Source organism: Aethalodelphis obliquidens, unplaced genomic scaffold, assembly GCF_003676395.1.
Source record: "Aethalodelphis obliquidens isolate GAN/ISIS:26980383/991018 unplaced genomic scaffold, ASM367639v1 scaffold3, whole genome shotgun sequence".
Lineage (NCBI taxonomy): Eukaryota > Metazoa > Chordata > Mammalia > Artiodactyla > Delphinidae > Aethalodelphis > Aethalodelphis obliquidens.
In genome coordinates, this window is record NW_020837947.1 from 49,313,575 (window position 1) to 49,341,381 (window position 27,807).

Genomic DNA, 27,807 nt, shown 5'->3' on the forward strand with positions numbered 1-27,807 from the left:
GGCATGGACATATATACACTACCAAATGTAAAATAGATAGCTAGTGGGAAGCAGCCGCATAGCACAGGGAGATCAGCTCGGTGCTTTGCGACCACCTAGAGGGGTGGGATAGAGAGGGTGGGAGGGAGGCTCAAGAGGGAGGGGATATGGGGATATGTGTGTGCATATGGCTGATTCACTTTGTTGTACAACAGAAACTAACACAGTATTGTGAAGCAATTATACTCCAATAAAGATCTATTAAAAAAGAAAAGAAAAAGAAAAAAAATAGCTCCTGCATACCTGCTGAGTTTTTATTTCAATTTCTGAAGCTCCTTTAGGGAGAAGAGTAGACTTACTACTAATTGTAAGTCCTTCAAATTCATCTTCTTTCCCGATCCGCCTAGCTATAGCTTTCATGCTAGGGTAGAGAATGTGAGTTCTATTAAAGAAGAGAGACAGAAATTAACAAACATTTTTTCTCTTTCAGATTCTCTGACAATTCTTTTCATTCATGTTCTGTTTCCTGTCATCATGCATAAACCTCCCAACTCATCACAGACACTTACATCGACATCTAAATCCACCACAGTTACCACTCCCTTAGTCAATATTAAATCGTGAAGCCTTTTCCCATTGGGCACATTTAATTTCAGTCTTCATTCTTCAAAATATTGACAAGTCTCCTCACTCCCTGTTTACCAGGAAAGCTGACTGTCATAACTCATAAGATAGACAATTTGGACTCGGCCACCAAAGTGAGCCCTGATACCCTCAGTAAGGTCCTGGGGTGGTGGTTGGGTGCTTAGTGAATGCTGGTTTGGTTACAGACACATGGCAGAAACCACATGCCTTTCCCACCAGCTAAGTCACCCCAGCCAGGGCTTGAAGTTGAGAAAACAACCCAGCACTCTGCATACTGAATACCTCATGCTGCACCATATTGTACCCTTGGCTGTGATGCCTGAGGCTCTCAGAGACTCATTAGACTTGGGTCTAATGGGGCAGAGAGCGGAGAGGAGGTCACGGCAGCAGCACTCCCCACTCAATTCTCGCTGGGATCCTATGAGCTAAAAAGCTTAGAGTTAGCACTGAAGGGACACTTCAGAAGCACCAGTTCCCAGGGACAGAACTCTGGGAAAATGATATACAGTGTTGCTCAGTGGAACCCAGGGCTGTCCCTGCAGTCAATAGAACTCAGCTTTTCCCGTAAAGCACTGTTCACAGAGACACACTGCCCAGCTTCCTCTGTGATCAGTGGGGCTAGGCATACCAAATTCATGGACCAAACATCACCCTCAGAGCAAGGGCAGTCATCTGCCAGGTCCCAGGTTCCACTCCTTCACATGAATTTCCCCCTGAGCACACTCACCCATAGAGCTCCGAGAACTGATGCCCCGGCCTCACAGCTTGAGTTGGCCCCAGTGCTCCTTTAGCGCTTCCAGTTGCTTCCAGAGCACCAGAAATGATCTCAGCAAAGCAAGGGACATCACTGCATCACACGGGCCCCCCAGCAGTCTGGAGGTCTTTGGGCTGCTTTGGAACCGACTTCTGAATCCTTGTACTCTGGACAAATCTGGCTGAAAGCATTACAGAAATTCTTTTTTTTTTTTTTTTTTTATTAGTCATAGACCACTACAGGATGACCTTTTACATTCATTCAGCTCATGCAGAATGAAGTCTTTGGAGAATGACTTTTCTCCCCAGGAGGAATGGTTTACAGGCCAGCAGCACATGTAGAGCTTAGAGAGTATAAGCATCCTTCCTGAATAGACAGTATATAGAAAGGAGAGAAATGTCTCCATTTCAAGTTTCTGCTTGAGCTGTGAACCACTCACTTTAAAACTCTTTTACTTGGGTGCCAACATTTTATCTGCCGTTGAAAAATTGAGCCTTTCATGTTTAGCCTCTGCATTTTGGAAAGAGCTCTTCCACACACTCAAGATTTAACAACCCATCGTGGTAGAGCTATATTATAACTTTAAATTGGGGATTTTACCCATTTTATGGGTAAGGAAATGGAAACTTAAGTTTATCTTATCTCCTATTCCTCCTCCCATCCTTTAAAAGTTAGGCAGAGAACATGTCTCTTGATTTGAATTTATTATTCAATAGGAAATTTCACTTTAAAATTATGATTTGTTCATTCATTCTTTGGTGCTTTCCTTAAATAAGTGTTTGTTGAGGGGCTGCTGTGAGCCCAGGAGGACGTGGAGGGAATAAGGTTTTCAGGTCCCTGCTCTCCTGCACCAGCGATGTGAGGGCCAGGGCTACCCAGAGAGTGACAGACAGAAGGGGAACCTGTATCCCACCCTCAGCCTGAAGACAGTGTCTCAGTTATAGGAAAAGGAGCTTTCCTTTGCACACCTGGACCATGATGTTATGACAGGAAGGGACTCAGAGGACATTCAGGTAACAACACCTTGGACACTCAAGTTTCTTGGTCAGGAACAGGAAGAACCACCACATGATGTAACTGGACCCTAGATCAGTGCTATTAACATATGGGGAGGGTAGGATGGGGGTGGGGCCGCCAGAAAGAGAGGTGGTTAGGGGAAGAACTACAAGCAAGACCAAGGGGAGAGTGAACTCCTGCCAACAGCTGGCAACCCTTCCACCTAGTAGCCTACCTCCTCAACAATCAGCTAATTCATGCGTTTCCAAATTTATTTTATCCTCAGAAGCCTTTCAGCAAATGAAATCTTACTCAGTGACCCAAGATATCCAACAGACCAAGGCCAAGCGTGGTGACAAGGAGGGGGCTGCCTACAGGCCATGTAGTTGGGCCCCTCCACTCAAAAAGCCCCAAGGTGCCTCTGAGGAACCCAGGGCTCCTGGGACCATTTTAAAGGTCCTGAGCTAATCCATCACCTTCACTTGGGGTCTTAGAGACTGAAGTCTAAGAGGTCATAGAACTGGTGGCATAGCTGGGACAGGAAACCTAGAGTCCTAAGTCACAGGCAGTATAAATTCCAGGGCTGCCTATTGTCTATGAATATTGAAATACTCTTAAATGGAACCAATCATAAAATAAAACCAATTAAAATAAATAATAATTTAAAAGCAAACTTACCTTGTTAATATATTCCTGTTAAGAGAAGCCTTCTCTTCCTAAGTGTTTTACAGGATGGGCGAAGGAACAGGAAACAGGATAAAGAACAAGGCAGGGGAGGGCAGAATTGTCAGCGAAAGATGGTAATCCATCAGAAACAGGACCAAAAGAGAGTAAACAGAAGGACCAAAGGGCCCTTTGGCAGGCTTCTTGGTCTTGGCACTACTTGGTCTATATCCAGCTTTGCAAATGCTCCCTCTGGGTGAGGCATTGAATCCCGCTGTGGAATTTAGTTGGCACATCTAACATACTTCATTTTCCACTAGTTGGCCTGAAATGGACTTGTGACTCAGTTTTAGCCAGTGAGACACAAGAAAAATCTACTGGAAGTCTTCTGAAAAAGATTTCCCTCCTTGATAAAAAGACAAAGCCCCTTAAGGAGAAAGCTTTTTTGCTCCTGTCTTCATCTTACAAGGATGAGGGAGACATTTTGCTGACATACCCAGGATGGCAGAGCTGGGTGCCTGCACCAACATGAACTGCCTCCTTCTAGACCTGTTTGGAAAGATTAATACACTTTCTAATTTAAGTCATGACTAGTTACTTCTAGCAGGTGCACCCTAACTGGCACAGAGGGGTATTGGCTCAAAGGTGGGAGATCAGATAAAGCTTCTGAAAGAGTGGTTTGGAAGTTGAAATCTGAAGGATAAGTAGGAGTTAATCAGATGATGAAGCAGAGAGTGGGAGGACAGGGAAGTTTTCCACCAGAGGGGCCAGTTTGCATGAAGGTACTGAGGAGAGAGCATGGTGCATCTGACAAAATAAAAGGAGTTGAGGGTAGAGATATTGGCAGGATTCAGGTTGTGAAGATCTGGTTAAGGCACCCAGACTCTATTCTCAGGGCATTTGGAAGTCATCGAAGAGTTATAGGAGGGAAGTGACATAATTGGGTTTGCATTTTAAAATACTATCCTGGTGAGTGGACGTGAAGGAGGCAAAGGGAATACAGGGAGTCCTTTGGAGATTATGATCTTGGCCCAGCATTAGGAGATGACAGCGATTTGGACTGGTGGAGGGGAGTGCTGAGGGAGGATGGAGAAAACTTGGAAGATATTAAAATAATAGGATAGTAGAACTTGGTGTCTGATTGTGGGGTATGATAGACAGAAATCAAAGATGGGTGTCCAGATTTTTTTTGCCTGGGTAACTGGGCAGGTGGTGGTTAACTGACAGGGAATAAGGAAAGAGGAGCACCTTTAGGGGCAGTAAAATGAGCTCAGTTTGGGACACGTTATCTCTGAGATGGAACAAGGCAGTTGAACATATGAATCTGATAGGATTGAGATTTGGACTAGACATATAAATTTTGGAGTCATCGCATAAAGCCATCCAAGTTATAAAATTAGCTGGGTTTGCCCATGGAGAGGGCGAGGAGTGGAGCAATATCATGGATAAGAGTGTGAGGGAGCTCCGGGGCCTGACTGTTAGGTTGGAACCTGCGTTTCTTTTCTCTCTCGGCAAGTGACTTTTAGGCATATCATTTAACCTTTTTGAGTTTTGGTATTCTTATCTATAAAATGAGAATAATGAAAGTACCTACCTCATAGGATTATTGTGAGAATTAAAGAAATTAATAGTTAATAAAGCCTCTGAACAAATCTCAATCATAGACATTATTAATTAATAATGATCTATTAAGTGTTCAGGGCCAACTTATTGATTAGACACAGAAGGCACAGTGCTTAGGGCCCACAAAATGTTTTACTTTCTTTTAAAATCAGAAAGAAAAAGAATATTTAGGTTGAATAAAATGCTATAATTTATGATATTAATATATTTTTCTTTATATTAACACAGTTGTAAACTATAGCTCTTCATGTTTTTTAATGGAGAAATGGGCCCACAAAGACAAAAGTGGCTAGAGTCATGGAAGTCAAAATGCAGCCCTGGCAGTGGTGGAAGTGGGACAGAACCCAAAAAGCAACATTTTCAGGATTGGCAGAGGGAGGGGACTTGACACAGAAGTCTGAGAAGGCATGGCCCACGATGTCAGAGGAAAACTGGAGAGAGTTGTGCTTTAGAAGCTAAGGGCAGAGAGGCTTCAAGAAGGACACACTGTGTCAAATGCTGCTAAGGATTCAGGTTGGAAGGGGACTGAAAAGTATCCAGGAGATTTAGTGACAAGGACCACGGTGCTCTCAGTGAGAGCAGTCTTGATGAGATGAGGAAGAAGACAGATCACAGTTTCTAAGGAGTGGATGGAAGGTAAGGAAATGGAAATGGCTGGTGCAGAGACTTTGGCTCTGAAAAGGGGACTCTTTAAACGGGGGCACTGGCTAGCTTACCCCACGTCCAGGCAAGTCTAGTTCCAGAATCATGCAGAATTGTTTCAAGTTATGATACTAGGGGGACTACTGGCTCTTGGTACCTTAGAGCTTCAGGGAGGCAAGTCTGGAGAAGGGAGTGCTTGCTTAGGAGTCCATGGGCTAGCGGAGTGATGCAGACAGGAGCCAGGCTGAAGACGTTCACCTGGGGCCTCTGTCATACCCTGCCAATTCCAGCCCGAAATGTGTGACTCACAAGGAAAAGCAGCCAGTTGGAGTTCAAATTGGTTTCAGCGGACTGCCCCCCATGAAGTTTGTTCTAGTTTTAAAATTAAAAGAAATAGATATACCACTGATCATGGGACTTGCTGTGAAAGAACATACTTTGGAGGGGCTCTCACGGGCTACCCCTGCTTCACTGCTGCTCCCGTGCGGCATAAGCACAGTCCCGGGACCCTGGGAGAGGCTATGGGATGGATGAAGCTATCTAGTCCATCTCCCAGATAGAAAGGTCCTTCAGTACAATGCAGCACTGGTCAAGTACGTAGACCGTTCACCAAGAATACCTGTGTATTTTTGTCCAGTGTGGCCTGCCATCCTGGGAGACGCTCCATGATCATATGATAGTTACTCAGAAGGACATCTTCCATTAGCAGCTGCTTGTCCGCCAGCTCTCCATGAGCCACTTTGAGGTCACGGTCACTCAGCCTACAGAGGCATAGCTAAAAACGAAAAGGAACAAAATGAAACCAAAACATCTGTTTTGAACACTTCTATATATCCTTTACACGTGGTTTTGAGGGAGAAAATTAGGAGTAGTTGTGTTTACAAGCCCCATGCTCTCAACTATTAAAAAAAAAAATCCATAAAAATCAGAGCAACGTATCTAGCTCAAAGTCCCCCTTGAACATATCAGACTTTCGGCTCTGTGTGGAAGTCCAAGTTTCCTAAACCTTATGGTGGTGTCCATATGTGGTGTATGTATAGTGTGATACATGTATGCACAGGGAAAATACTGGAAAAAAACCAAAATGAACTGTGACCGTCCCCTAGTGGGGGACTATGATTAATTTTTTTTTAAGCCATTCTTACTATTTCACTTTTAAAAAAAAATCTTTTTACTTATGGAAACTTTTGAGCACATACAAAAGCAAACAGAATAGCTCCCATCACCCGGCCCTAAGAACCACCAACCTATGGCCAGTCCTGCCCCATCTTCATTACTCCCCACCTCCATATTATTTTGAAGCAAATGTGCCATTGACTTTAATGTTGTTAATAATACTTTTTTAATATTTTCTATTTAAAAAAATGAAAACACAATAATACTTGCTTAAATAATCGGGGGAAACATATAATTGAAAGAAATTCTCCCTTTGAGTCCTGCTTAAAGAGTTCTCTTCCTACTACTGTAGGTTGGTCAGTAGTCACACGTCTCTGAACTGCCAGCCTGGGAGTTACTCTAAGAGTTCCCGAGAGTGACCAGAAATGGATGACCACTCCCTCAGATCATTATTAGCCATGAGTATTTCAGCTGTTTCAAGTCTGATGCCAGCTGAAACCACGATTTTCTTCTGTCATAAGAAAACATGACTCACCTTGCAGCACTGGGTTTACAGTTTCATAACCAAACACCTTGCTTATCTCATAACTTATTCACCGCTGACTAGAGTATGAAGGATCAGACCTATGGACCCAATGACACCTGCTTTGCAGTCTGCATTCGGCTCTCTCTGTGACAAGTGGGAAGACCTATCCTACCTGCATCTTATATTCTAGGGTATCTGGGCTGCTACTTGTAACTGGAAATGGTCCTCCATCTTCCAGAAATACTCTCCAAGGGAACAGCACAAATGCCTAAAAGAACTAAATAATAAATATAATAATGCTGCATAATAATGTCCATAAGAAATAGACACTTGTATATGAACAAGATGTCTGTGTCTGCACACCAAAACGCTGGGGGATGATTTCTCTATTACGTAGAAATAGTTCTGATGGATAGTCCCGGATGATGCGCAGGAGAGAGTAATAATCTTATTTTTTAAACTGATTTTTCAGACAGTGACTAAACACTGAGGGTACTTAAGATTTCAGTGTAAATAGTCAACACGAGTATTTCGAAGTCCCAGAATAGTATAAAACCAATAGTACATATTTATAATCAAAAAAAGTAAACTTACTCAAATTTTTTCAATATTACAAACCTTAAATATTTGTCCTTTATCTCCATTGTGCTCCAGTTCTAGGCATCAACTCAAAACCAATGCCACAACGTTACACATGGGCCTCTGTCTTCTCCACATCACTGTCCAATAGCCAAGGCATCTCCTACTCCCTGGGGCATGACATGCAGTCCCGGATATAGCGGGCCTGTCCACCTGACCCCATTCTACACTTCCAGACTCGGTACTGGCTTCAGACAATTCCCAGAGTTGGAGTTGATTCAGGTAGCAGGGAGCCAGGACACCTGCATCCACCTAACCCCAGGCAACACTCAAAGGCCGCAGGAGCAGGCCCAACGGTCACGGTCCAACCCTGTCTTCGGGTCTAGATGAGGGTCAAGGCTTGGGCCAAGAGTCACTGTCTTGTAGCTATGGAAGGTAGAAATGTGAGACTTACCTGGGGTTGATGCTGGCATTGCTTGGCTTAGCTTTGTAACATAAAAACATTAAGTTGGAGGTTTTGGAGTCAAAAGATCTGGGCTTGTGAGGTGGTTTTAAAGATATGCCCACAGGGACTTCCCTGGGGGTCCAGTGGTTAAGACTTTGAGCTTCCACCGCAGGGAGCACGGGTTCGATCTCTGGCTGGGGAACTAAGTTCTCACTGTGAGGCCAAAAAAATAGAAGATACGTCCACAAATTCTTTTTTTTTAAAAAGATTTTTTTAATGTGGACCATTTCTAAGTCTTTATTGAATTTGTTATAATATTGCTTCTGTTTTATGTTTTGTTTGTTTGGCCACGAGGCATGTGGGATCTTGGCTCCCTGACCAGGGATCAAACCCACGCTCCCTGCATTGGAAGGCGAAGTCTTAATCAGTGGACTGCCAGGGAAGTCCCAGTCCACAAATTCTTTGATTCTCTTCCCATTAAGAGGTGCAGCACCTTGACCACAGCCTCATGAGAGATCCTGAACAAGAACTACCCAGCTAAGCTGCTCCCAGACTCCTGAGCCTCAGAAACTATATGAGATAATTAATGTTTATTGTGTCAATCTGCTAAATTTGGGGGTAATTTGCTCTGAAGCCATAGATAACTAATACAGTTTGTGACCTAGTGTTGCCATGACTATGCAGCAGTCTGATTTCTGGCCTTCTAGAACCTCAAACTCTTTAGTTGTAGCAGGTGGGTAATATAGTTAGTGTCTAGGAGCAATAATAGTTGCCAGGATTACATTCGATAAGGCATGTTGTTACCGGGCTGTTCACAACTCAGCTGCTGACCTAATTTACGTATCGTAATTGCTATCATTATTATTTATTACATGGAAGAGATCAGGTGTTGGTTTTGCTACCAGCTGTGAGCAGATAAGCTGTTGTCCCAATTAGCCTGTTGAGCGATTTAGAGGGAGAGCACCTGACTGGGAATAACAGCGGGCCATGGGGGCCTAGCCCACTCTACCACGTGAGTGAAGGAGAGCCTACGAAGGCTAAAGGGCATTCCAGCACAAGGCATGTTTGATTGGTATAAAAATAGCTCTCAACACACCTGGAGGCTCTGTGGATCCAGCAGCTGTGGCAAGCTGAGCTGGGAAGCAAACATGCTCTTCATGAGAGAGTTGCTCAGTGGCGGCAACCCATGCTACATGTCATCTGTGACAGACTGGTAGGCAGGAGCATTTCCAGCTGCCAAAAATGTTCTTCTACTAAAACAGGAAGGGAATCTCATTAACAGCAGTTACTCAAGTTTCTAAAGCTCAAAACTCTCTTCAAGGTTACTAGAGCAAGATAACAATTTGAGATATCAACAGGTTTCTTCCTCAGCAACATCATCCCTCACTCCCTTTTCTTTACACACTGCCCTTCACTCTCACAATTCACAGCCCTCAAGGGAAAGGTAGCTATCCTCTAGATTAGCACGGTCTAGCTGCAGAACTTTCTGCAGGGCGGAAATGGTCCATATTTGACTGTCCAATATGGTAGCCACTAGCCACATATAGCTGTTGAGCACTTGAAATGTGGCTACCATGACTGAGGAACTGAATTTTAAGTCTTATATCACCAAAATCAATATTAATTTAAACTTTTAAATTAAAATAGCCACATGTGGCTACTGTACTGGACAGCTCAGCTGTAGCTCTAGAACAAAGACATCAGTTGTTGAATTTATTTTAAGACCAGTAGCTGAGACAGCAATTCCTGATATGTAAAACCAAATTTTAAGCTAAATAATAAGAGCCTGGGGTTTGAGAGAGAAAGCTTCTTGTTTTGTTTTGAACAAAACTTGGCTTTGCATATCAAGAACCAAAAATCCTGAAGACTAGAGCATGGAATTTATACCATAAGTCACAGAGAAGGAAGTATGCTTGATAAATTACAATCATTTTCTTGCCCCAAAGGAAATGAGTTTAGCGAGCAAGGAAAGACTGTCTCTAGAGCTTAGGTCTTGTGGATGCCCAAGAAAAGATGATGAAACAGGATCAGTTTCGGGGGGATCCAAAAGATCCCCAGGACAGAAGGGATCTTTTGCCTAAATCCTCCATGGGCTTTGCCAAGTCATGCATAAAGCAGATATCAAAAAGGAGATTAGTGGGCTTCCCTGGTGGTGCAGTGGTTGAGAGTCCACCTGCCGATGCAGCGGACACGGGTTCGTGCCCCGGTCCGGGAAGATCCCACATGCCGCGGAGCAGCTAGGCCTGTGAGCCATGGCTGCTGAGCCTGCGCGTCGAAGCCTGTGCTCCGCAACGGGAGAGGCCACAGCAGTGAGAGGCCCACGTACCGCAAAAAAAAAAAAAACAAAGAAAAAGGAGATTAGCAATGACTGAGGGAGATGTTAGCACTGATGGAAATGAGGCAGCCTCCCAGAGATGAGCAGATAGTCAAGTGTTGTGGAAAGACCTGAGGAGTGCCTAAGACCCCACAAGGGGGTGTCCAAGTGGGGTGCTGAGCAGCAGGCCAATCAGAAGAGATCTGGGATTGGACAGAGATGGGTGAGGTAGCCACTCCTCTTCAACTGCTGGGATGATTTATAAGCACCCCGAGGAATTTAGATCACCTCTGAGAAGGATAAAGGAGGAGAAGGGTGTGGCGTAAGGCTTAAGTTAAGGTCCAGTATTAGTGCTGCCTTGACATCTGGTAAAATTGGGAGGGTTTTGAATGACCTAACTATAAGTTCCCCTGCCTACTCTGCTCCCACGGGTAAGGTCCCCTAGTCAAACAAACTTCCTTATCAAAGGGACCAAGTACAATCCCTGCTTATCCCCAAGTAGTGGTTTCAGTTCCCTGCCAGACCACAAAATTATTCAAATGAACCAATCACATCCTCCTATGGGAGCCAGGAAGCACTATATCCTCTTGATACTACAAAGCCTGCCTCTCAAGCCCCTAGTTGTTCACTCTGGTCACAAGTACAAATCCTCTGTGGCCCTGCATGGCATGCTATGTTCTATTCCCCTCAGCTGTGAGTACATGTGATGAGTAAACTGCTGTTGATCCCATCTGTCCAGTATTTAGTGTCATGTGTTTGGCCATCCCCATAACCTTAGGGCGGAATCCCTCTCTCACCAACAGGGTAAAGAGGAGGCAATTAAAACAAAGGTAAAAGGGGATAATCTTGAATTAATTGATTTTATATCTCAAACTGACCACTTTAAACTGTAAATGTGGCTGAATGACATGGAATTGAAAAGTTTAATCTTTTTGTCAGCAGAAGTAGGGTCTTATGAACTTAAGTTCAAAGACAGATAAAGGTAACTCTATTATTTGCATATCAAACCACTGTACTAGTGCAGAAATCATACCACCCTTTTCACGTTTTTGTGAGAATTAACAAAAGATAGTTGCATACACTTATATACTGAGACACTGAATAAAAACTCTGACTTATCCTGATAGCTCAAGGATGGCGCTTGGAGTTGCTCAATGGATATATAAACATTTTCTCCTGTTTCTCATATTATTCACATGCTTTCTCATGATTCTCAATGAGCCCTGCCAAGAGGCCCATGATTCATTCAACACCCATGTGACAGTGATGTATCAAGCATCTACTATGTACTGGGTACTGTGTCAGGAACTGTCTGAGATACAAAGATGGGTCCCCCATGGGTCTGACCTTCTAGCCCAGTAGGGCCCAGTGAGGCAGATCTCATTATCCAGCCACTTCTGACCTTCCTCTAAACTCCCAAGGCACTTTCTATATATATACCTCCCTTATAGGTTGTATATATCTTCTTAAAATAATGGTACTGCAGACAAAAAAATGTCGCCTGCCATTCCACTAAACAAAGAATGTTGCCTGCCACCAAGTCATCAGCCGATACAGCTGCCCCCCAACGGTGCACCCTGAGGGGAATTCAGGATAGAGAAAAACAGGATACTGGCCCTAGATAGGTAAGATGCATATCTAAGAAATAATTTTAATGAGTCCAGACTCTTGCATCTTCCCATATGTAGAAAATCACTAAAATCATTAACTTGTGATGTCTGTTTTTTGTGATTAGCAGTAGTCCTTTGATGTTCAACCACATGGGTTTTTTGCTCTTTTTGCTGTTTTGCTGTAAAAACTCCTCTATATCCTGGCTCCTCCCTTACCTCTTCAGAGCAGATCCTCAGAGCTATCTGAGAGACTGTCTCCCGGGCTATAGTCCTCAGTAAGGTTCCCGGAATAAAACATTTGCAACTTTTAGGCTGTGCATTTTTCTTTAGCCAACAGTACCAAAAAGTAGAGTATTCTAATGGAAACATTTATTTTCAGCCTAAATCAAGAGCACAGAAGCCCAATATCCCACAAACCTCTTCCTGGTTGACTCCTTCCATGTCATTCCTATGCTTTTCTCCCACCAATCCACAAAATTATTTTCTCTCTCTCAGCCTCTGGGTCCAGCTTTGTTCGTACCTTACTGTTGACTGTATTGCTTATATTTTAAAATTTCTTTTTTGTTTATTATGATGTTTTAACATCTTTAAAAAACCTTGCTGGCTGGGGAGAGACTGCCCTTCCCTGCATAGCCAATTCTTAGAGATAGCTAAGGGCCCAGCATGCCTTTGATATGCAAACTAACCAATCTGAGCCATACGTCCTCTGACCCTTGCAACCCAGGAGGCAATATTTCTCTCCTTTAATCATCCCAGGGCTAGTTAACAGGCAACTAGAGACCTCTCCTACAGCCCAAAGCCCGCTGGAATTATTCAAAGTAGCCGATCTTAAACTGTTCCTCTGCCCTGCCTTGCCTTTCCAGGTCATGGCCTAAGCACTCTCCTTGCTCCCGACCTGTGGCCCTGTATGACATGGCATGATGGATGTTTCTAGGAACTGAGTATAATAATTTTGTTTTCCTGAGTCTCTCCTGTGTCTCCTCTTGTGGCTGCACCAGACTGATTTTCACATAAGAGAACATAGAACATTGACTTGCTCTCTTATCTTGGTAAGTTTGTGCAGAACTTTTAACTACTAAGTGCCACAAACAACCACAATTTTTGGCAGAGTTTTAGAGCCCCAAACACGTACTAGGTCTATTAATTTATAGATGCTTGGAGACTATTAAAAAATATCAATACAGTTCAGATGTAAATACGACTGCTACTCTAAGCTAGAGAACCATAGCACATGATACACTCTCTAGAGAGACGAGAGTCAGATTCTAGGCACCACCGTTGATCAAATCATTGGTTAACCTTTTCCTCACGTTCCTAATTCTTCAGTCTAGATCACTGTCCTTGATAGGTCCCATCTCTCCTTTATCAATAGTACTACTTATTAGGGAGCTGTACAATGTAATGCTATGTATAGAAAGGGGTCTCAGAATGATACTTAACATTTTTAGCACTATATCCTCTTTTATTTCCTTCCTCTCCATGTACCCCATATTTTGAAAGATTTTTCTACCAAATTAAGCATTCTCCTGTTTTTAACTCAAAGCCACATAAACACCTAGCCTAAGCTCTGAGCTGCAGGAAGAGATGAAGAAACATGATATAAAGGAAAGAACAGGGCACTGGAGTCAGAAAAACCCTGTGAATGTAAGGTCTGCTACAACAAGCTTGTGACCCTGGGGCAAGTTATGCAACTTCTCTATTTCTTCATCTGTAAAGATGGTGATATGATTGCTATTCCATGGAGTTGGCACATGGTGGGAACTCAACCAAAGCAAGTTCCCTCTCCTCCTTATCTCATTCGTTCTTATGATTCCAGTTAAAAAAAGAAAGAAATGTGACATTTTCTTTACCTGCAAAACTTTTGGGCAAACGTGTCTTTTTCATCATGTCTTTAGAAATACTGAAAACAGCTCACTGTGACAACTCATTCAGACCCTCAGTTGGTAAACCTGGCCTGAGCCTTCTGCTGGGGTAGGTCTGACCAGTGCAGCTTGCCAGCAGCACTCAAGATACAGGGAAACTCATAGGAATGAAAGGTCAGCTTGTTGCTTGTGCCAGTGCTACACCTGCCAACTGCTAGCCCCTAATAAAGTCATGTCTCCCCAGCAGTCCACTAAAATACAAGGATAGATGTATCACGTTCTCCAAACTGTGTTGCCACACTCCAGCTGCCTTACTGTCAATAAGTGGTCAAGGGTTTCCTAGAATACCAGTCATGTTGTGTGTGACAGAGTCAGCCATAATGCAATCCCAGGCAAGCTGGCTGTAGCCACAGGGAGCAGGGAATTCATGGGACACATGCTAGGGTTTTTCCTGGATGCAAGGATATGAAAAAGAAAATGAAACCCAAAAAACGCCTGCAAAGTGGCCGGAGGAGGCCAGGCAAAAGTTGTGGCTCTTCACTTCTCAGGCGCTGGAGACCAGGAGCACATGGGGCCTTCTCTGTGTCGCCCAGACATCCCCAGATAACCCTGAAGCACACTTTAATATCCGTGTGTTCAGAGACACTCCAACTAGGTGAGGATAAAGATAAACTGAAAAATGAAGAGAAAACCAACACAAATTCGAGGACTAAGAAATTGGTGTTGCTTCTTGAGAGATTGCTTGATGAACTCTTAAATCAGGCTTATTGCAGAAAGTTAAGGTACCTTTGGTTTACTTCCTTAAATTCCATCAATAATACACTCAGATCAGTGGCACTCTGCATGCCATATGTTTTACTCTGTCCTATAGAATTCCTTTGAGGGACTTTTTTTTTTTTTTCTGGTTTCCCTCCATTCTTGAATTTCAAACGAATTCAATCCTTTAAATCAGGGAGGGAGTGGCAAACTCTTTCTTAAAGGGTCAGATAGTAAATATTTTCAGCTTTGTGAATCATATAATCTCTGTTGCAACTATTCAACTCTGTGGTTCTAGTGTGAAAGCAGTCAGAGACTATAAATGAATACGCCTGGCTGTGTTCCAAAAAAACCTTCATTTCTGGACACAGAAACTTGAATTCCACATAATTTTCATGTGTCACAAAATACTACTCTTGAGTTTTTCCCTCAACCATTTAAACACATAAAAACCATCCTTAGGGCTTCCCTGGTGGCGCAGTGGTTGAGAGTCTGCCTGCTAATGCAGGGGACACGGGTTCGAGGCCTGGTCTGGGAGGATCCCACATGCCGCGGAGCAACTAGGCCCGTGAGCCACAACTACTGAGCCTGCACGTCTGGAGGCTGTGCTCCGCAACAAGAGAGGCCGCGATAGTGAGAGGCCCGCGCACCGCGATGAAGAGTGGCCCCCGCTTGCCACAACTAGAGAAAGCCATCGCACAGAAACGAAGACCCAATACAGCAAAAATAAAATAAATTAATTAAAAAAAGAAAAAAAAAACCAAACATCCTTAGCCCACAGGCCTTACAAAATCAGGCAGGGGCCTATGGCAGTAGTTTGCTGATCTCTAACTTAAACAGATGAGATTGACTAGAACCAATTGTACTACTGAAGCATTTACCTTTGGCGCAAATGATTAATTCACCTGAAATTAAAGATAAACTCAATCCTCAGGCATTTCTTGCTCTGGCTAATAAATAACTCTTATAGGTTAGTGGACATGCCCAGAGGTGAATGACAGGCCCTGGGCAATGTGATTCTGATGCCATCAGAGGACAGCACCAATTTCTATCAGGTCCTTGGCAGAGGACAGGTCGACAGGAGCAGAGTGAAACTTTTGTGCCTAGAAACATTAAACTTTCTTGCAATCTGAGCTGGTCTATGCCACAGAGAAGCAGAGGCCAGATATGAGGGGACTCTACGGGGCCACTGTCCTGTTGTCCTTGAGCTACCTGCTTCTTCTCCTCCCCTGGTCTATGGAAGTATGCTGTTCTCATTCCAGGTAACAGTTCCTTCTTTTCAAACTCAGGAGAAGTCTTCAGTTTACATAAGCAAAAAGTTCCCTGGGGTAAACAGTCATATTTACTCAGTTGGTGAGCTCTGGGAAGGGCGAGGGAACTTCTCCAAGCTTCCTGTCTCTTTTGGTTATCTAAGGACTTCTCCTTGCTTGCAGGTTCAGCACTAAGTAAAATCCTCAAGCGGAAAGACATTTATCTTTCAGCTTCTCCTTTCCTCCTGCCTCTTGCCTTCTCTTTGGAGTCTCCCTTTCCATCAATCCTGCTGCTGTCTGGCATCGATCCTAGCTCTCAGGCTTTGGGGTCAAATGCACATAGGTTCTAATTCTGGTCTGCTACTCACTGGCTGTGTGATTCCAAACACAGACACACCCCAAAGACCTCTGAAGAAAAAAGGCTGGAGGAAATGCTATGAATGAAGGACTCCTGGTTCCTTCTGAGGTCCTCTGAAAAATATACTGAAACCAGTCATAGGACACAGTGCCCTCCATTCCTGCAGACTGAGAGCACCAGGGCAGAGAAAGCCCCATAAAGCAGTTCCTGGGGGAAGCAGAGTGGCTCCCCTGGGAGAACAGGAGCAAGCTGAACTACATGGAGCTGGAATCCAAGAACTTCTGGGGTATAGTCCTATTTCTTCATCCTATGTAAATTCCTTGCAAATTCGGACTTGAGATTTCAGAGCCCAGAGGGCTAATGAATGGCCATCATGACAATTAGTCAAAACCTTTATATCCTACGTGCTTGACAAAGCTACAGCTCCCAAAGCTGTTTGTCAATCAAAAGAAAACAAATTAGCCTGATTTTTTGTCCTGCTGAATTTGCATTCTAAATGCAGAGTCCCATGATGCTCAGAGTAAGAAAAAGCAGAGCAGAAAGAGAAAATATGGTTCAGTACAAGCCCCACATTTCTATTCTCTATGGACACTCATGCTAATGGTGGGAAGTGATTATAATCCACAGATAAAAGCACTGCCCTCCCAGGTCCCCCTCATTGACTAAATACTCACACTGGGAATTTATCAAATGAAGTTAATTAATTTTGACAATTTAAGAATAAGCAGAGACCCTCAGGCCTGACCTCTTCCCTTCCCATACACAGCTTATTATTTATACCGGAAACATTGTGACTCTCAATCCAAGCTAATTTTTTCATCAGTCATGATTAATTAACCAAATAAACATTCTTTTTGAATGCAGAGTATTTAATACCTACAAGGCCAGAGGTAAATTAACTTATTTATAAATTTAACTCAGGTGGTGATTTCCATTGGTTTCAGATGTGCAGTGAAAAATTCTGTGTTTTTGAAAGGTAATTAAGGGCTGAAAAAATAAAACTCTTAGGAAAAATCATCTTCAGAAGTATAAAAAATGTGATTCCCAATAAAACAGCCTGTTATGCAAACTAACTATATTGAAATCACATTTAATAAAATCAAGAATATTATCCAACAAAAACACAGTTCACCTGGACAGCCTCCGCAGCCGAACGTGTTTGGTAGTGGCAGTGTTCTGGATCAGGTTGTGCCCCCGACTATTTAAAGCTCATTATCTAATAGTGCCAAGAGTGGCCTCCCTCCATGATCACTCAGAAACACCTGCCCCACAGAATTTATTGGACAGGATTAGCACTCCAGCCCTTACCGGATGAGGTACCTCACTGCAGCATCAAACTGCAGAAACATAACCTCCCTTTGAAGGAGGAGGACCTGGGACACCACAGTGGGGTCTTGGGGTCTCTGGAGGCTGTCAATCATTTTCTGCAGCTCTTGAAGCTCAGACCCTAGAAGATGGACGACATTTTACTCACTGTGAAACACAGGCTACCCTAGCTACCCTGTGAACCATTTCACCTCCAAAGCTAACTTTTTACCTAAATTGACTTCTCTTTGTTTGTGAGTATACTAATTATATGTTTTGCAAGATCAGCAAAGCCTTATGTTCTAGAACCCAAGGTCTGATTTATCTTTCCTTCCTTCCTTCCTCCCTCAGGAATGTAATAACTTGCTTTGCTTTTCAGCAGAATAAGAACATACTGTTGAAAGAAAGTTTCAGTGTTTATAAGGCTACAGACTCTAAATAGATTGAAAAAGAGAAATTACAAGCAATGGGAAAGTATAGGCCTCAGTAAGTCTATTAGGGGCTTGAAATTACTATAAACCAGCACTCATTTCTCATAGCCATGCCATTCAAATCAGCCCTGTCAATGGCTCATAGATTAAAGAAGACTCAGGACCATCCAAGGCAAGCAAAAATATGTATACATATATGTATACATGTATACAGACACATACATAGATCCTTCTAGGAGATTCTCATCATTTCAGGAGTAGATGTGGGAGATCCTAAATTGGCTTATTTCTTGGCCCCTTACTGCAAAAGATTTATATGTGTTTTGGATGGAAATTTAAGTTAGAGGCCTTTTGGGGCACTCAATACTGGTTGGAGGAACCTGGCCTGGGTCTAGATGGCTGTACTAGCATCTCTATTATTGGCTCAGGTAATGAGCTGCTTAGAATGGGAGAGCACAGCAAGAAAATGACAAGCCCTTAGGGAGCACTGATGGGGCAGGTGGGTGGGCCCCATTTCCAGGGCTACCAGAATGTCAGCTGATCTGAAATGCTCATCAGCTCCCTGTGGGCACAGTGATAGTTTTCTACTTGAGAGGACATCCCTGCTATGGGAAGAGAAGGATTGGGAAATTGGTCACCATCCCTGATTGTAGCCCATGGCAGAAGTGAGATGGGAGATCCACGAAGCATTTCCGGAGTTACTCTATGTCAACCTCTCATCCAGACCTGAGCAGCCTTGTACCCTATCTGGCCCGGTACTGGATCTCTTCCTACATTTCTGGCATGGAAGGCAGGGGAACTGAGGGAGCAGGGAGGCTGTCCCTGAGAGCCTGATCAGGGCAGAGCCAGGTCTGAGAATGGTTGCTAATATGTACTTGCAATATATGCTCTTGGCTTTAGGAAAAGATGAGCAGTCCAGATTTCATATCCATTTGATGTTTTACACACCACAGAAAAATGTTTTTTGGGTATTTTCCCAGCCACAAAAGAATTGGGGCCAATCATTAGAGTTTTTATGAATCCTCTATAAATCTGATGGTCATATTGGGCTGAAAAGAAACTTCCACCAGAAGAGGAGTCACAGATCAAATTGTACAAGAACTTTAAGAATGTTGCACTTAAAGTGGTGGCATTATCATTAAAGTACAGGTGTGGAGGAGGGCCTACCTTTTCTTTGTTACGCACTGGTAGCAGTCCTCATTTGGGTCTCCCTTTCTTGTGGGCTTACACAGCTCAGTGGGAGCAGAGATGGCAGGCACAGGCAGGGAAGGCAGCCTGTCTGTGAGGAGGCGGCAGATGGTTGCCGTGTGGTCATGGGGGTGGTGGGAGGAGACCCTCCGCCGGGAAACAAATGAGCCTCTTCTTGTGCCTTTCCCCAGGAGGGTTCCCTTTGGGAAATCAGACAGAGAGAGCAGAATCACAGTGGCCCTGCTTCCATGTGAATACTCAAAGCCAGTACATTTTGTTCATGAAACCCTGAGTTCAGTGTGTAGTATCTGGGTTTAATTGGCCTCCTAATCCTTTACAAGAAAATCATAATGTAAACTCCTACATTCTGATTCCACCCTCCGCTTCACACTGACTCCAAAGGGAGTTGCTGGCTTTCAGGGAAGGAGAAAATTTGGCAGGGTCCACAGAACTAGCCCACAGTATCTCAGAGCTGCTTCCTCAGTCAAGTGGGAGGACCACAGCTGAAATTCAAAGTGTCTCTTTAAAAGATATTTTAAAGCACATAAGTCTTCAAAAGTCACTTTAACTCCAAACAGCTCTGAAATGGCTAAAAGGAGTTGGGTGGGTCTATGAACAGACCCGTCTCCTCTTTTCACCTTAGTTTTCCTTGTCTCCTCTGGGAAGCAGGCCAGGAACTGAGCAGCCTAGCCTTTTAAAAAAGATGATTATCTTAGAATGGAATTTTTTTTAGTTCAGTTTGCTCTTTATCTATTTTCAGCGAAGCAGAGTATGTAAAACTTTGCACATTCTCCCTGGAGCACAAATGTTTTTACTGGCAACATGACAAGGTGTGTCTCTCTAGTTGTACACCTTGGAAAGCCTGGGCCCCAATTATTTCAATGGTTTCCGGTTCATAAACACTTAAGTAGTAAAAAACCAATTTCCTTCATCCCCAATTCTAGGTCCTCAACAATTTGGCCTCATTTACCACTATCCCTCAGTGTTGCACTGGTGGGTTCATCATTCTCTCTGGACTGGCCATGTGTAGTCCTGCCTGTTATCTTTGCCAGTATCCTTTTCTTGTCCCCCTTTAGGACAAGCCCTCCTATTTTTCTCCATTGATTCAAGTGAAGACAAGTCCCCCCAGATCACCCTCCCTGCGGGCTCTTCCCTCCCAGTTGCTACAGAACTTCCTATGCAGTGACTTCTTTTGGAAACATGGCTCTGGCCCTACCTTGGCTTCTATCTCATCTTCTCAAGGGTAGGGATAGCATTCTTCCTTGCCCATCCTCCTTTCTCCTGTCCCTCATCTACAGTCCAGCCCCACACCCTCCCAACATCCAGCTCCACTGCAGAGCATCTTAGTTTATTTTCTGAGTTAACCCCTTACGACAGTCCCCAGATTAGCAAAAGGAAAGGAGCTAATAGTGCTTTGGAACTTCTGTAATCTCTTGATGCTTATATTGAAGACTTGCTAGTAGGCCTGCAACAATTCTGTGCTTTCTGCTGAGGTAGCACCAACCCCTTCCCTTCATCATGCTGCCTCTCCTCAGATATAGGATCAATCTTCCTCGTGGAACAAGTCAGAATCTCCCACAAACATTTCCTTGATGCACCGCCCAGAGAGGAATAGATTCAGATTATATCATGTTTGTTTTAAGACCACTAAGTTTAGATAGGCATGTTACCTCATTTCTTTGGCTCTTCTCACACTTTAAAATCCTTGTCTACTATGTTATAATATACTGCTGTTAACTGATTAATATTTACATGACTAATGACATAATTAGGATGGGAGTCAAATTATTTAAATAGTAAGACCAGTTTCACTGCTTCTGATAAACCCAGCTTACTAAGCATTTCAGTGTCTTTAATTTACCTCATGCATTTATCTGAGAACTTGTGCTGAGTGAGAGTTCACGGATTAGCACTGGGCAGATAAAACAAAAGCCTCAACTATTCTTACTAACAGGACTACCGGGTCATTGTTAGCTAACTGAGGGCTGTCTGCAAGCTTCTTGACAGTGAATGCTTGGCCTCGACCTTGCCACATTAGTTCACGAAGCCCAGAAGGGGAAAGGGAATGAAAGCAAAGCTAATATTTAATGGGGACTTGTACATCCTTCTAGAATTTTTACAGATTTTAATCCACAGAACATCTCCCTGAGACAGGTGTTGTCACCCCTGTTTTACAGATGACAAACATAGAGCCAGGGAGTAAAGTGCACAGCTTTTAGTAAACCAAGTGACAGAGGCAGGGTAAAAACCCAGGCCCCCCAAATTCTGACTTGGTGTACTTCATGGTTTAACCTGTAAATGTGGAATCAATCCGTTTGGAGGCAGTATATAATGGGACTTTCCCTTTGCCCTTCTGTCATTTATGAGGAAATATTTTAGTCCTGTCTTTCCAGGTCTTAAGAGCTTCATAGTAATTAACTAGATGGGGGAAATCCTTTCACAATGTATATGTATATCAAATATAAAGTTGTTCACTTCAAATATATGACAATTTTATCCTTCAATTAGGCCTCAATAAAGCTGAAAAAAAAAGAGCTTCATGGAATTTCAACTGAATATTGAAGGCAATTTTAATCACCTTTAATCACTTACCAATACCCTTAGTTCCTCCCCAGTCGTCTCTCAGAGGGTTAGGACTTAGAGGAAATTCAAAATTTGGACGATTTCCAAGTTTAGCCAAACTGAAGAGGTAGGCCACAATGTCATGGAGACGGGCTATCAGCTGTAGAGTTAGCTTTAAGGCTCTAAAAGCTACCTGTGGGTAAAATCAATACAAGGAAATAATTTTCAAGAAGCTTCTAAAGGGATATAAAAATATATGAGCATCGATTAGGAATAATATATTTAAACAAGAATATTTAGATAAACATTTTCACAGTATAATACAGGATAATAGTTACAGGATAATATCTGAAAAAAAGAACAAGCCTTTTCATGAACTCAGGTTATATATGTCTTTGGACAAGGTAACTCCGGCTGGGGAATTAAAGCAAAGTGTTTCTCTTTGTTTAAAGCCATTGGAGGCCAAAAACACATCAAAATGTGTTTGTATGACTAACTATCAATGAATTACAAGGGTCACAAATAAATTCCTAGCGGGGACTCATATTCAGACAACATTGCCCTGAGGGAATACCTGTAAGCAAAACATAACTACTTATCAACACAGTTTAAACACATGATTGAAAAACAAACAATGGATCATAAATATCAACATTCAGTGAAGGAAAAGAGAAAAATTATGATTTAACTGCAGAAGGAAGTAGTTTTATATATTTTTAAAAACCCTAAAAATTCTTCCGTGAATGAATGAAATAAAGGGTAGTTCTATTTCTAATTTTTTGAGGAATCTCCATACTGTTTTCCATAGTGGCTGCACCAATTGACATTCCTACCAAAGGTGCACAAGTGTCCCCTTTTCTCCACACCCTCACCAAGACTTGTTTTCTCGTCTTTTTTTTAATAATAGCCATCCTAACAGGTGTGAGGTGGTATCTCATCATGGTTTTGATTTGCATTTCCCCGATGATTAGTGATACTGAGCACCTGTTCATTTATGTATTGGTCATTGGTATGTCCTTTGGAAAAATGTCTGTTCAGGTCCTTTGACCATTTTAAAATCGGATTATTGGTTTAAAATTTTTTTCTTTGTTTTGTTTTTGCTTTTGCTATTGAGTTATATGAGTTCCTTACATATTTTAGGTATTATCCCCTTATCAGATATATAGTTTGCAAATATTTTCTTGCATTATGTAGGTTGCCTTCTCCTTTTGTTGAGTTTTTTCTTTACTAGCAGAGACCTTTTAGTTTGATGTTATCCCACTTGTTCATTTTTGCTTTTGTTGCCTGTGCTTTTGTTGTTGTATCCAAAAAATCATTGCCAAGACTGGTGTCAAAGAGCTTTTTCCCTGTTTTCCTCTCTGATTTTATGGTTTCCAGTCTTACAGATAAGTATTTAATCCACCTGAAGTTAATTTTTGTGATTGGTGTAAGATAGGGATTCAGTTTCATTCTGTTGCATGTAAAATTACCATATGATCCAGCAATCCCACTTCTGAGTATATATCCAAAGGAGATAAAATCAGTGTATCAAGGAGATTATTCATACTTCCATGTAGCATTACTCACAATAGCCAAGATATGGAAACAACCTAAGTGTCCAGTAGATGGATAAAGAAAACGTCACACACACGCATGCAAACACACAGGAATATTATTTAGACATAAAAAAGAAGAAAACTTTGCCATTTACAACAACATGGGTAAACTTGGATGACATTATGCTAAGTGAAATAAGCCAGACAGAGAAAGACATACACTGTATGATCTCATTCATATGTGGAATCTAATCAAAATGAAAAGGTCAAACTTATAGAAAGGTGGTTGGTTGCCAGGGGATGGGGGAGATGGGCTGATGTTGGTCAAAAGGTACAAACTTTATTTATAAGATAAATAAGTTCTGAGGATCTAATGTACAGCATGGTGACTATAGTTAATAACACTGTATTTTATACTTGAAATTTGTTAAGAGAGTTAGACAAGCATTCTCACCTCCAAAAAAAAGGTAACTATGTGAGGTGATAAATGTATTAATTAGCTTAACTGTGGTAATCATTTCACAATGTATATGTATATCAAATCATCATGCTGTACACTTTAAATATATACAATTTTATTTGTTAATTACACCTCAATAAACCTGGCGGGAAGAAAGAAAGGGTAAGAAACCTAAATTGCTAAACAGGTTTTCACTTACAAAGAAAAATCAGAATGTTCCCAAATTGCCATTTTCAACATTGCATTTTATTTAACTAATACTTGAATGCTTTATGTATTTCTATATCTACTCTTTTTTAATGGTCACCCTCCATCAGTAAATGAGGTACTTAGAGGAACCCCTCAAAAAACAGGAACCAGCTAATGACTGTGATTAAGCGCGATCTCAACCTCTCCTTAGTTTCAGCGCATCAGGGTGGGATTTTCTTGGCGTTGTGGAGGAAATTAAGGATTAATAAGGAATGTCGGAAGCTCCAATTAGTGTTCAGTAATGACCATGGAGAAACAGAACTATGAAATAATGAGGCACAAGGGAAAATATAATAAAGCAGGCAAAAACATGAGGAGCTGTGAGATTTCAGTTATTAGGTGTTCCTGAAAAAAAAAAAAAGAACAAAAGATATTCTCTGAAATTGATATGTTTAACTGTGGGACATAAAAAAGCCAATTTCCATTCTGGCACACATAAAAAAATACAAACCTTTTCAGGCAGAGTTTTGAACATAATCAGCACTTCAGAAGGATGGGGTATGAACCATAAATTGAGGAAGACTTTCCCATCAGCAGGCAGCAAACATCGCGGCCAGGGCTGAAAACTCCTGTGGCATGAGAAGAAAACTCCGGGAGTACAGCATTTCTCTTTCTAAAAGGGGCGTCTGGCATGAACTTATACCACCGCCCTCCAGCCACAGCCCAGAGCCCACGTTGTGGTGACACACACACCCAGCGTCTAAGCCCAAGGGCAGCAGCCCTCCTTTTCAGGCTGCTCACAAGTGGCCACAGTTATAAATAACTCAACAGGAGAAGAGCAGTTGGGCTGGTTTTAGCTTCAGCTGTTATTGGGAGGAAGGAGTGGGCACAGGGGGAGGGAAAGGTGTAATAAGAAAGGAAGCGGAGGGCATAAATTAAGTGCCAGCACCATACCTCGGGTGACATTTTCTCACTTAATTCTTACGACAACCTTGGGATGTTCCTATGTCGTTCCTGTTTCACAGATGAGAAAACTGAGGCCCTACCAGGCTACGTAGATCTCTCCTATCCAGCTCCTAAGAGATGAAGTTGAGATTTAAGCGCAGGTCCGTCTAGTTCTAGAATCCAGGCTCTGCAGACCAGCCTCTATTTTCCTTCTCTCCCCACCACATTTCCTGCCAGGTTCTCTAGACTCTGGCCCACTTTCCCTTCTTTCTCCTTTCTTCTTCCTTCAAATACTTGATCATTTCTTAGGCAGTAGTACTGCTATCTCTTCGTTACTGGTTTACATACAAATACATAATTCATATATGTCTCGTGTAAGGATTCACACAAGCCCAGGTACCCACTACCTGGCCTGGGAAACAGAATGTCTCCAGCTCCTCTGAAGCCCTTCCACAGCTCCAGAGTCCCAACTTGCTCCACCTTGGCTGGCAGTGCCTCAGGGCACCTCGGTCAAAAAAGGCAAGAACTGAACTCCTTACCCCTACCCGCACCCCGATCCCAGGCTTCCTCCTGTGTTAAAAGAAACACAACCCCCAAGTCCTCAAAACCAGAAACCAGGGAGTCATTTTTAGATGCTTCCTTCTTTATCCCTCAGGTCCTATTGATCCCATTGCTCTCTTGTACCCAGTTTCCATTCCCACTCCATTGTCTATAGCAAGGACTCTCAATGGGAGGGTCTCACCTTCTAGGGAGCCTTTTGGAAATCATAGGGGCATTTTTTGATTGTCATTATTTCTGGGTCCTTAGGAGACACTCAGATGACCCTTTCCATTTCTTAAAGTAAAATGTAATTCATTTTAACTGAGGGCTGAATGTTTTCGATATCAAACATTCTGAATACGAAACTTTTTAAATTACTAAAACTCTACTTGGAGTAGTCTCAAGTCTCAGGGTTTTAATCAGGTAATTTGAAGCTCAGGAACAAAGTATGGTGGTGTTAGTTTGGAGAACTTCTCTTATTTCAGCAACCACAAAGTCAGACTATCCTGTCCTGGAGTAGGTCAAAACCAGCTTAAGCTCGTCTTATCTCTATTATTTGTTTGAAGGTGCCCCAAGGAAACACTGACTATCAACAATAAAAAGTCATAAGGCCCGTGTCCGAGCACACACAGGTCTGTGGGCCATGGGGCGTGCAGCAGGGTGGCTGAACTCAGTCTTGGCCTCTGAGAAGCACATGTGTTCCTGGAGCCACAGGGCCCTCTACCAAATGTTATCCTTTCCTTCTCATCCATTATTTCCTGCCATTTCTACCCCTGCCTGCAGCAGGTAGCCCTCTACTGAAGGGGGACAGAGAGGGCAGCAGAAAGCTTTCGGTGCTCAGTGCAGGAGCAAAGCCTGGTTCTCAGCCCTTCAAGGAGGAATCTTCCCCGCTTGTGATGGCCCACCAACTCAGTGGTCTGACAATTCCTTGACCTGCTCGACATCACCCCCTTCACCTCCATTCTCCTTCACTGCCCACTCCAGGGCCACACTCCAGACCTTATCATCACCGGGAACCATATCACCTCTAAAGACTTAAACTCAAATATCCTACTTTCCAGCTCAACCTTTTATTCTTCCAGTTTTCTCACTCATTCACTCCCACTAAACCTCCTTCATCCCCACAAAATATGCTCCTTGACGTCATCCAGCCCTCTGGCCTCCCCTTCCATCTGTCAGTTCCATTCTGACCCCCACTACTCCCTTCCCTATCCACACTGGGTCTCACAGCCAAGCACACGAACTACTCTCCCACCAGCACCTTCGGTTCTCTGCCTTTTTGTACTTGTGACCCACTTATCTAGCAAAGCCCCAGCTCTGGATCCCTCTAGCTAGTCTGCTTTCTGCTTCTAGTTGCATGCTGCTGAGCACAGCTAGAGGAACTCACACCGCTAATTGCATTGATGCAGCAACAAAAAAATGGTTTCCAGCCTGAGCTGTGTCATGCCAGGGAAAATTGGTTTTCTTTCCTTTGATCAGCTCTCATGTCCATTTCCTTTTTTAACAACTCCAAGTCTTCCTTAAGCCTCATACCAAATTCCTAGCAGCAGATGATGACATGGTCTGTTATTTCATAATTGAATTAAAGGGGCTGGAACTGCCCCCACTTCCTGTGGGCTCACTCTCCCCTCCCCATCCTCCCTTTCAAACCAAGGTCAAAGGCACAGGCACACACACAGGATATGAAGTGAAGACAATCTCTGCCCTCAAGGATCTTACATTCCAGAGGCAGCTAGACCTGCGAGCATGATGCTATGATAGAAGCATGAAGGAATGGAAGTATGTGAAAGTGGAAAACATCCAGAATAAGAAGCATCTGAGACTTGCTGGGAGACCAAGGGAAGAAATTCACAACAGGGGCTTCTGAGCTGTGATTCATTATCTCCCCCTCCATATCTCTCCTCTTAATGGCACTACCATTCTTTTTTTCCTCCATTATAAAATGTGATAAAACATATATAACATAAAATTTACCATTTTAACTGTTTTTAAGTGCTCATTTCAGTGGCATGAAGTATATTAACACTGCAGTGCAACCATCACCACCATTTATGTCCAGAAAAATTTTTTTCCATATTCCAAAACTGAAACTCTGTACCCAATAAACAACAGCAACACTGCCATCTTTTTATTCACCCAAGCCAGAGACTCTGGGTGACATCCTAGATTCCTCTTCCTTCTCTTCACTCAGTTCTGCATTAAATCTAGCACCTGGCCTAGCTGATTTCACTTCCTAAACATCTCCTGTCTGTACAGTTTTAGTAGGTTCCTAAATGGTCGCTGACAATCATCTTGCCCCCTTCTCCCTGTTTGTTGAAGCACAAATGGCAGACTTCTGGATGGTTGCCCTTCGTGCTGTACATTCTGCTTCCCCAACTCATCCTCACATACCTTGGACAGGAGCCACTGGGAGGTCCACATGCTGTCTCATATCTCTTTGCCATTACACATGCAGGTCTCCCAGCATGAACTGAATTTCTCTTCCTTGTGCACCTGAAACACTAGTCATCCTTCAAGACCCAGGTTAAGTGTCC

The 27,807-nt window shown here is 42.9% G+C and overlaps 1 protein-coding gene across 1 annotated transcript in view; it reads right to left on the reverse strand.

Annotated features, from left to right (window-relative positions):
• Positions 1–282: 282 nt before the first annotated feature.
• The window catches only part of LOC113610814 (coiled-coil domain-containing protein 162-like), a 53,503-nt gene continuing 25,978 nt past the window's right edge, over positions 283–27,807 (reverse strand). Inside the window, 7 exon segments of the mRNA XM_027089233.1 lie at positions 283–421; positions 1,352–1,559; positions 5,922–6,077; positions 9,065–9,218; positions 17,427–17,565; positions 21,635–21,797; positions 24,300–24,417. Coding sequence (XP_026945034.1) covers positions 1,383–1,559; positions 5,922–6,077; positions 9,065–9,218; positions 17,427–17,565; positions 21,635–21,797; positions 24,300–24,417 — 907 coding nt within the window. The 3' untranslated portion in view covers positions 283–421; positions 1,352–1,382.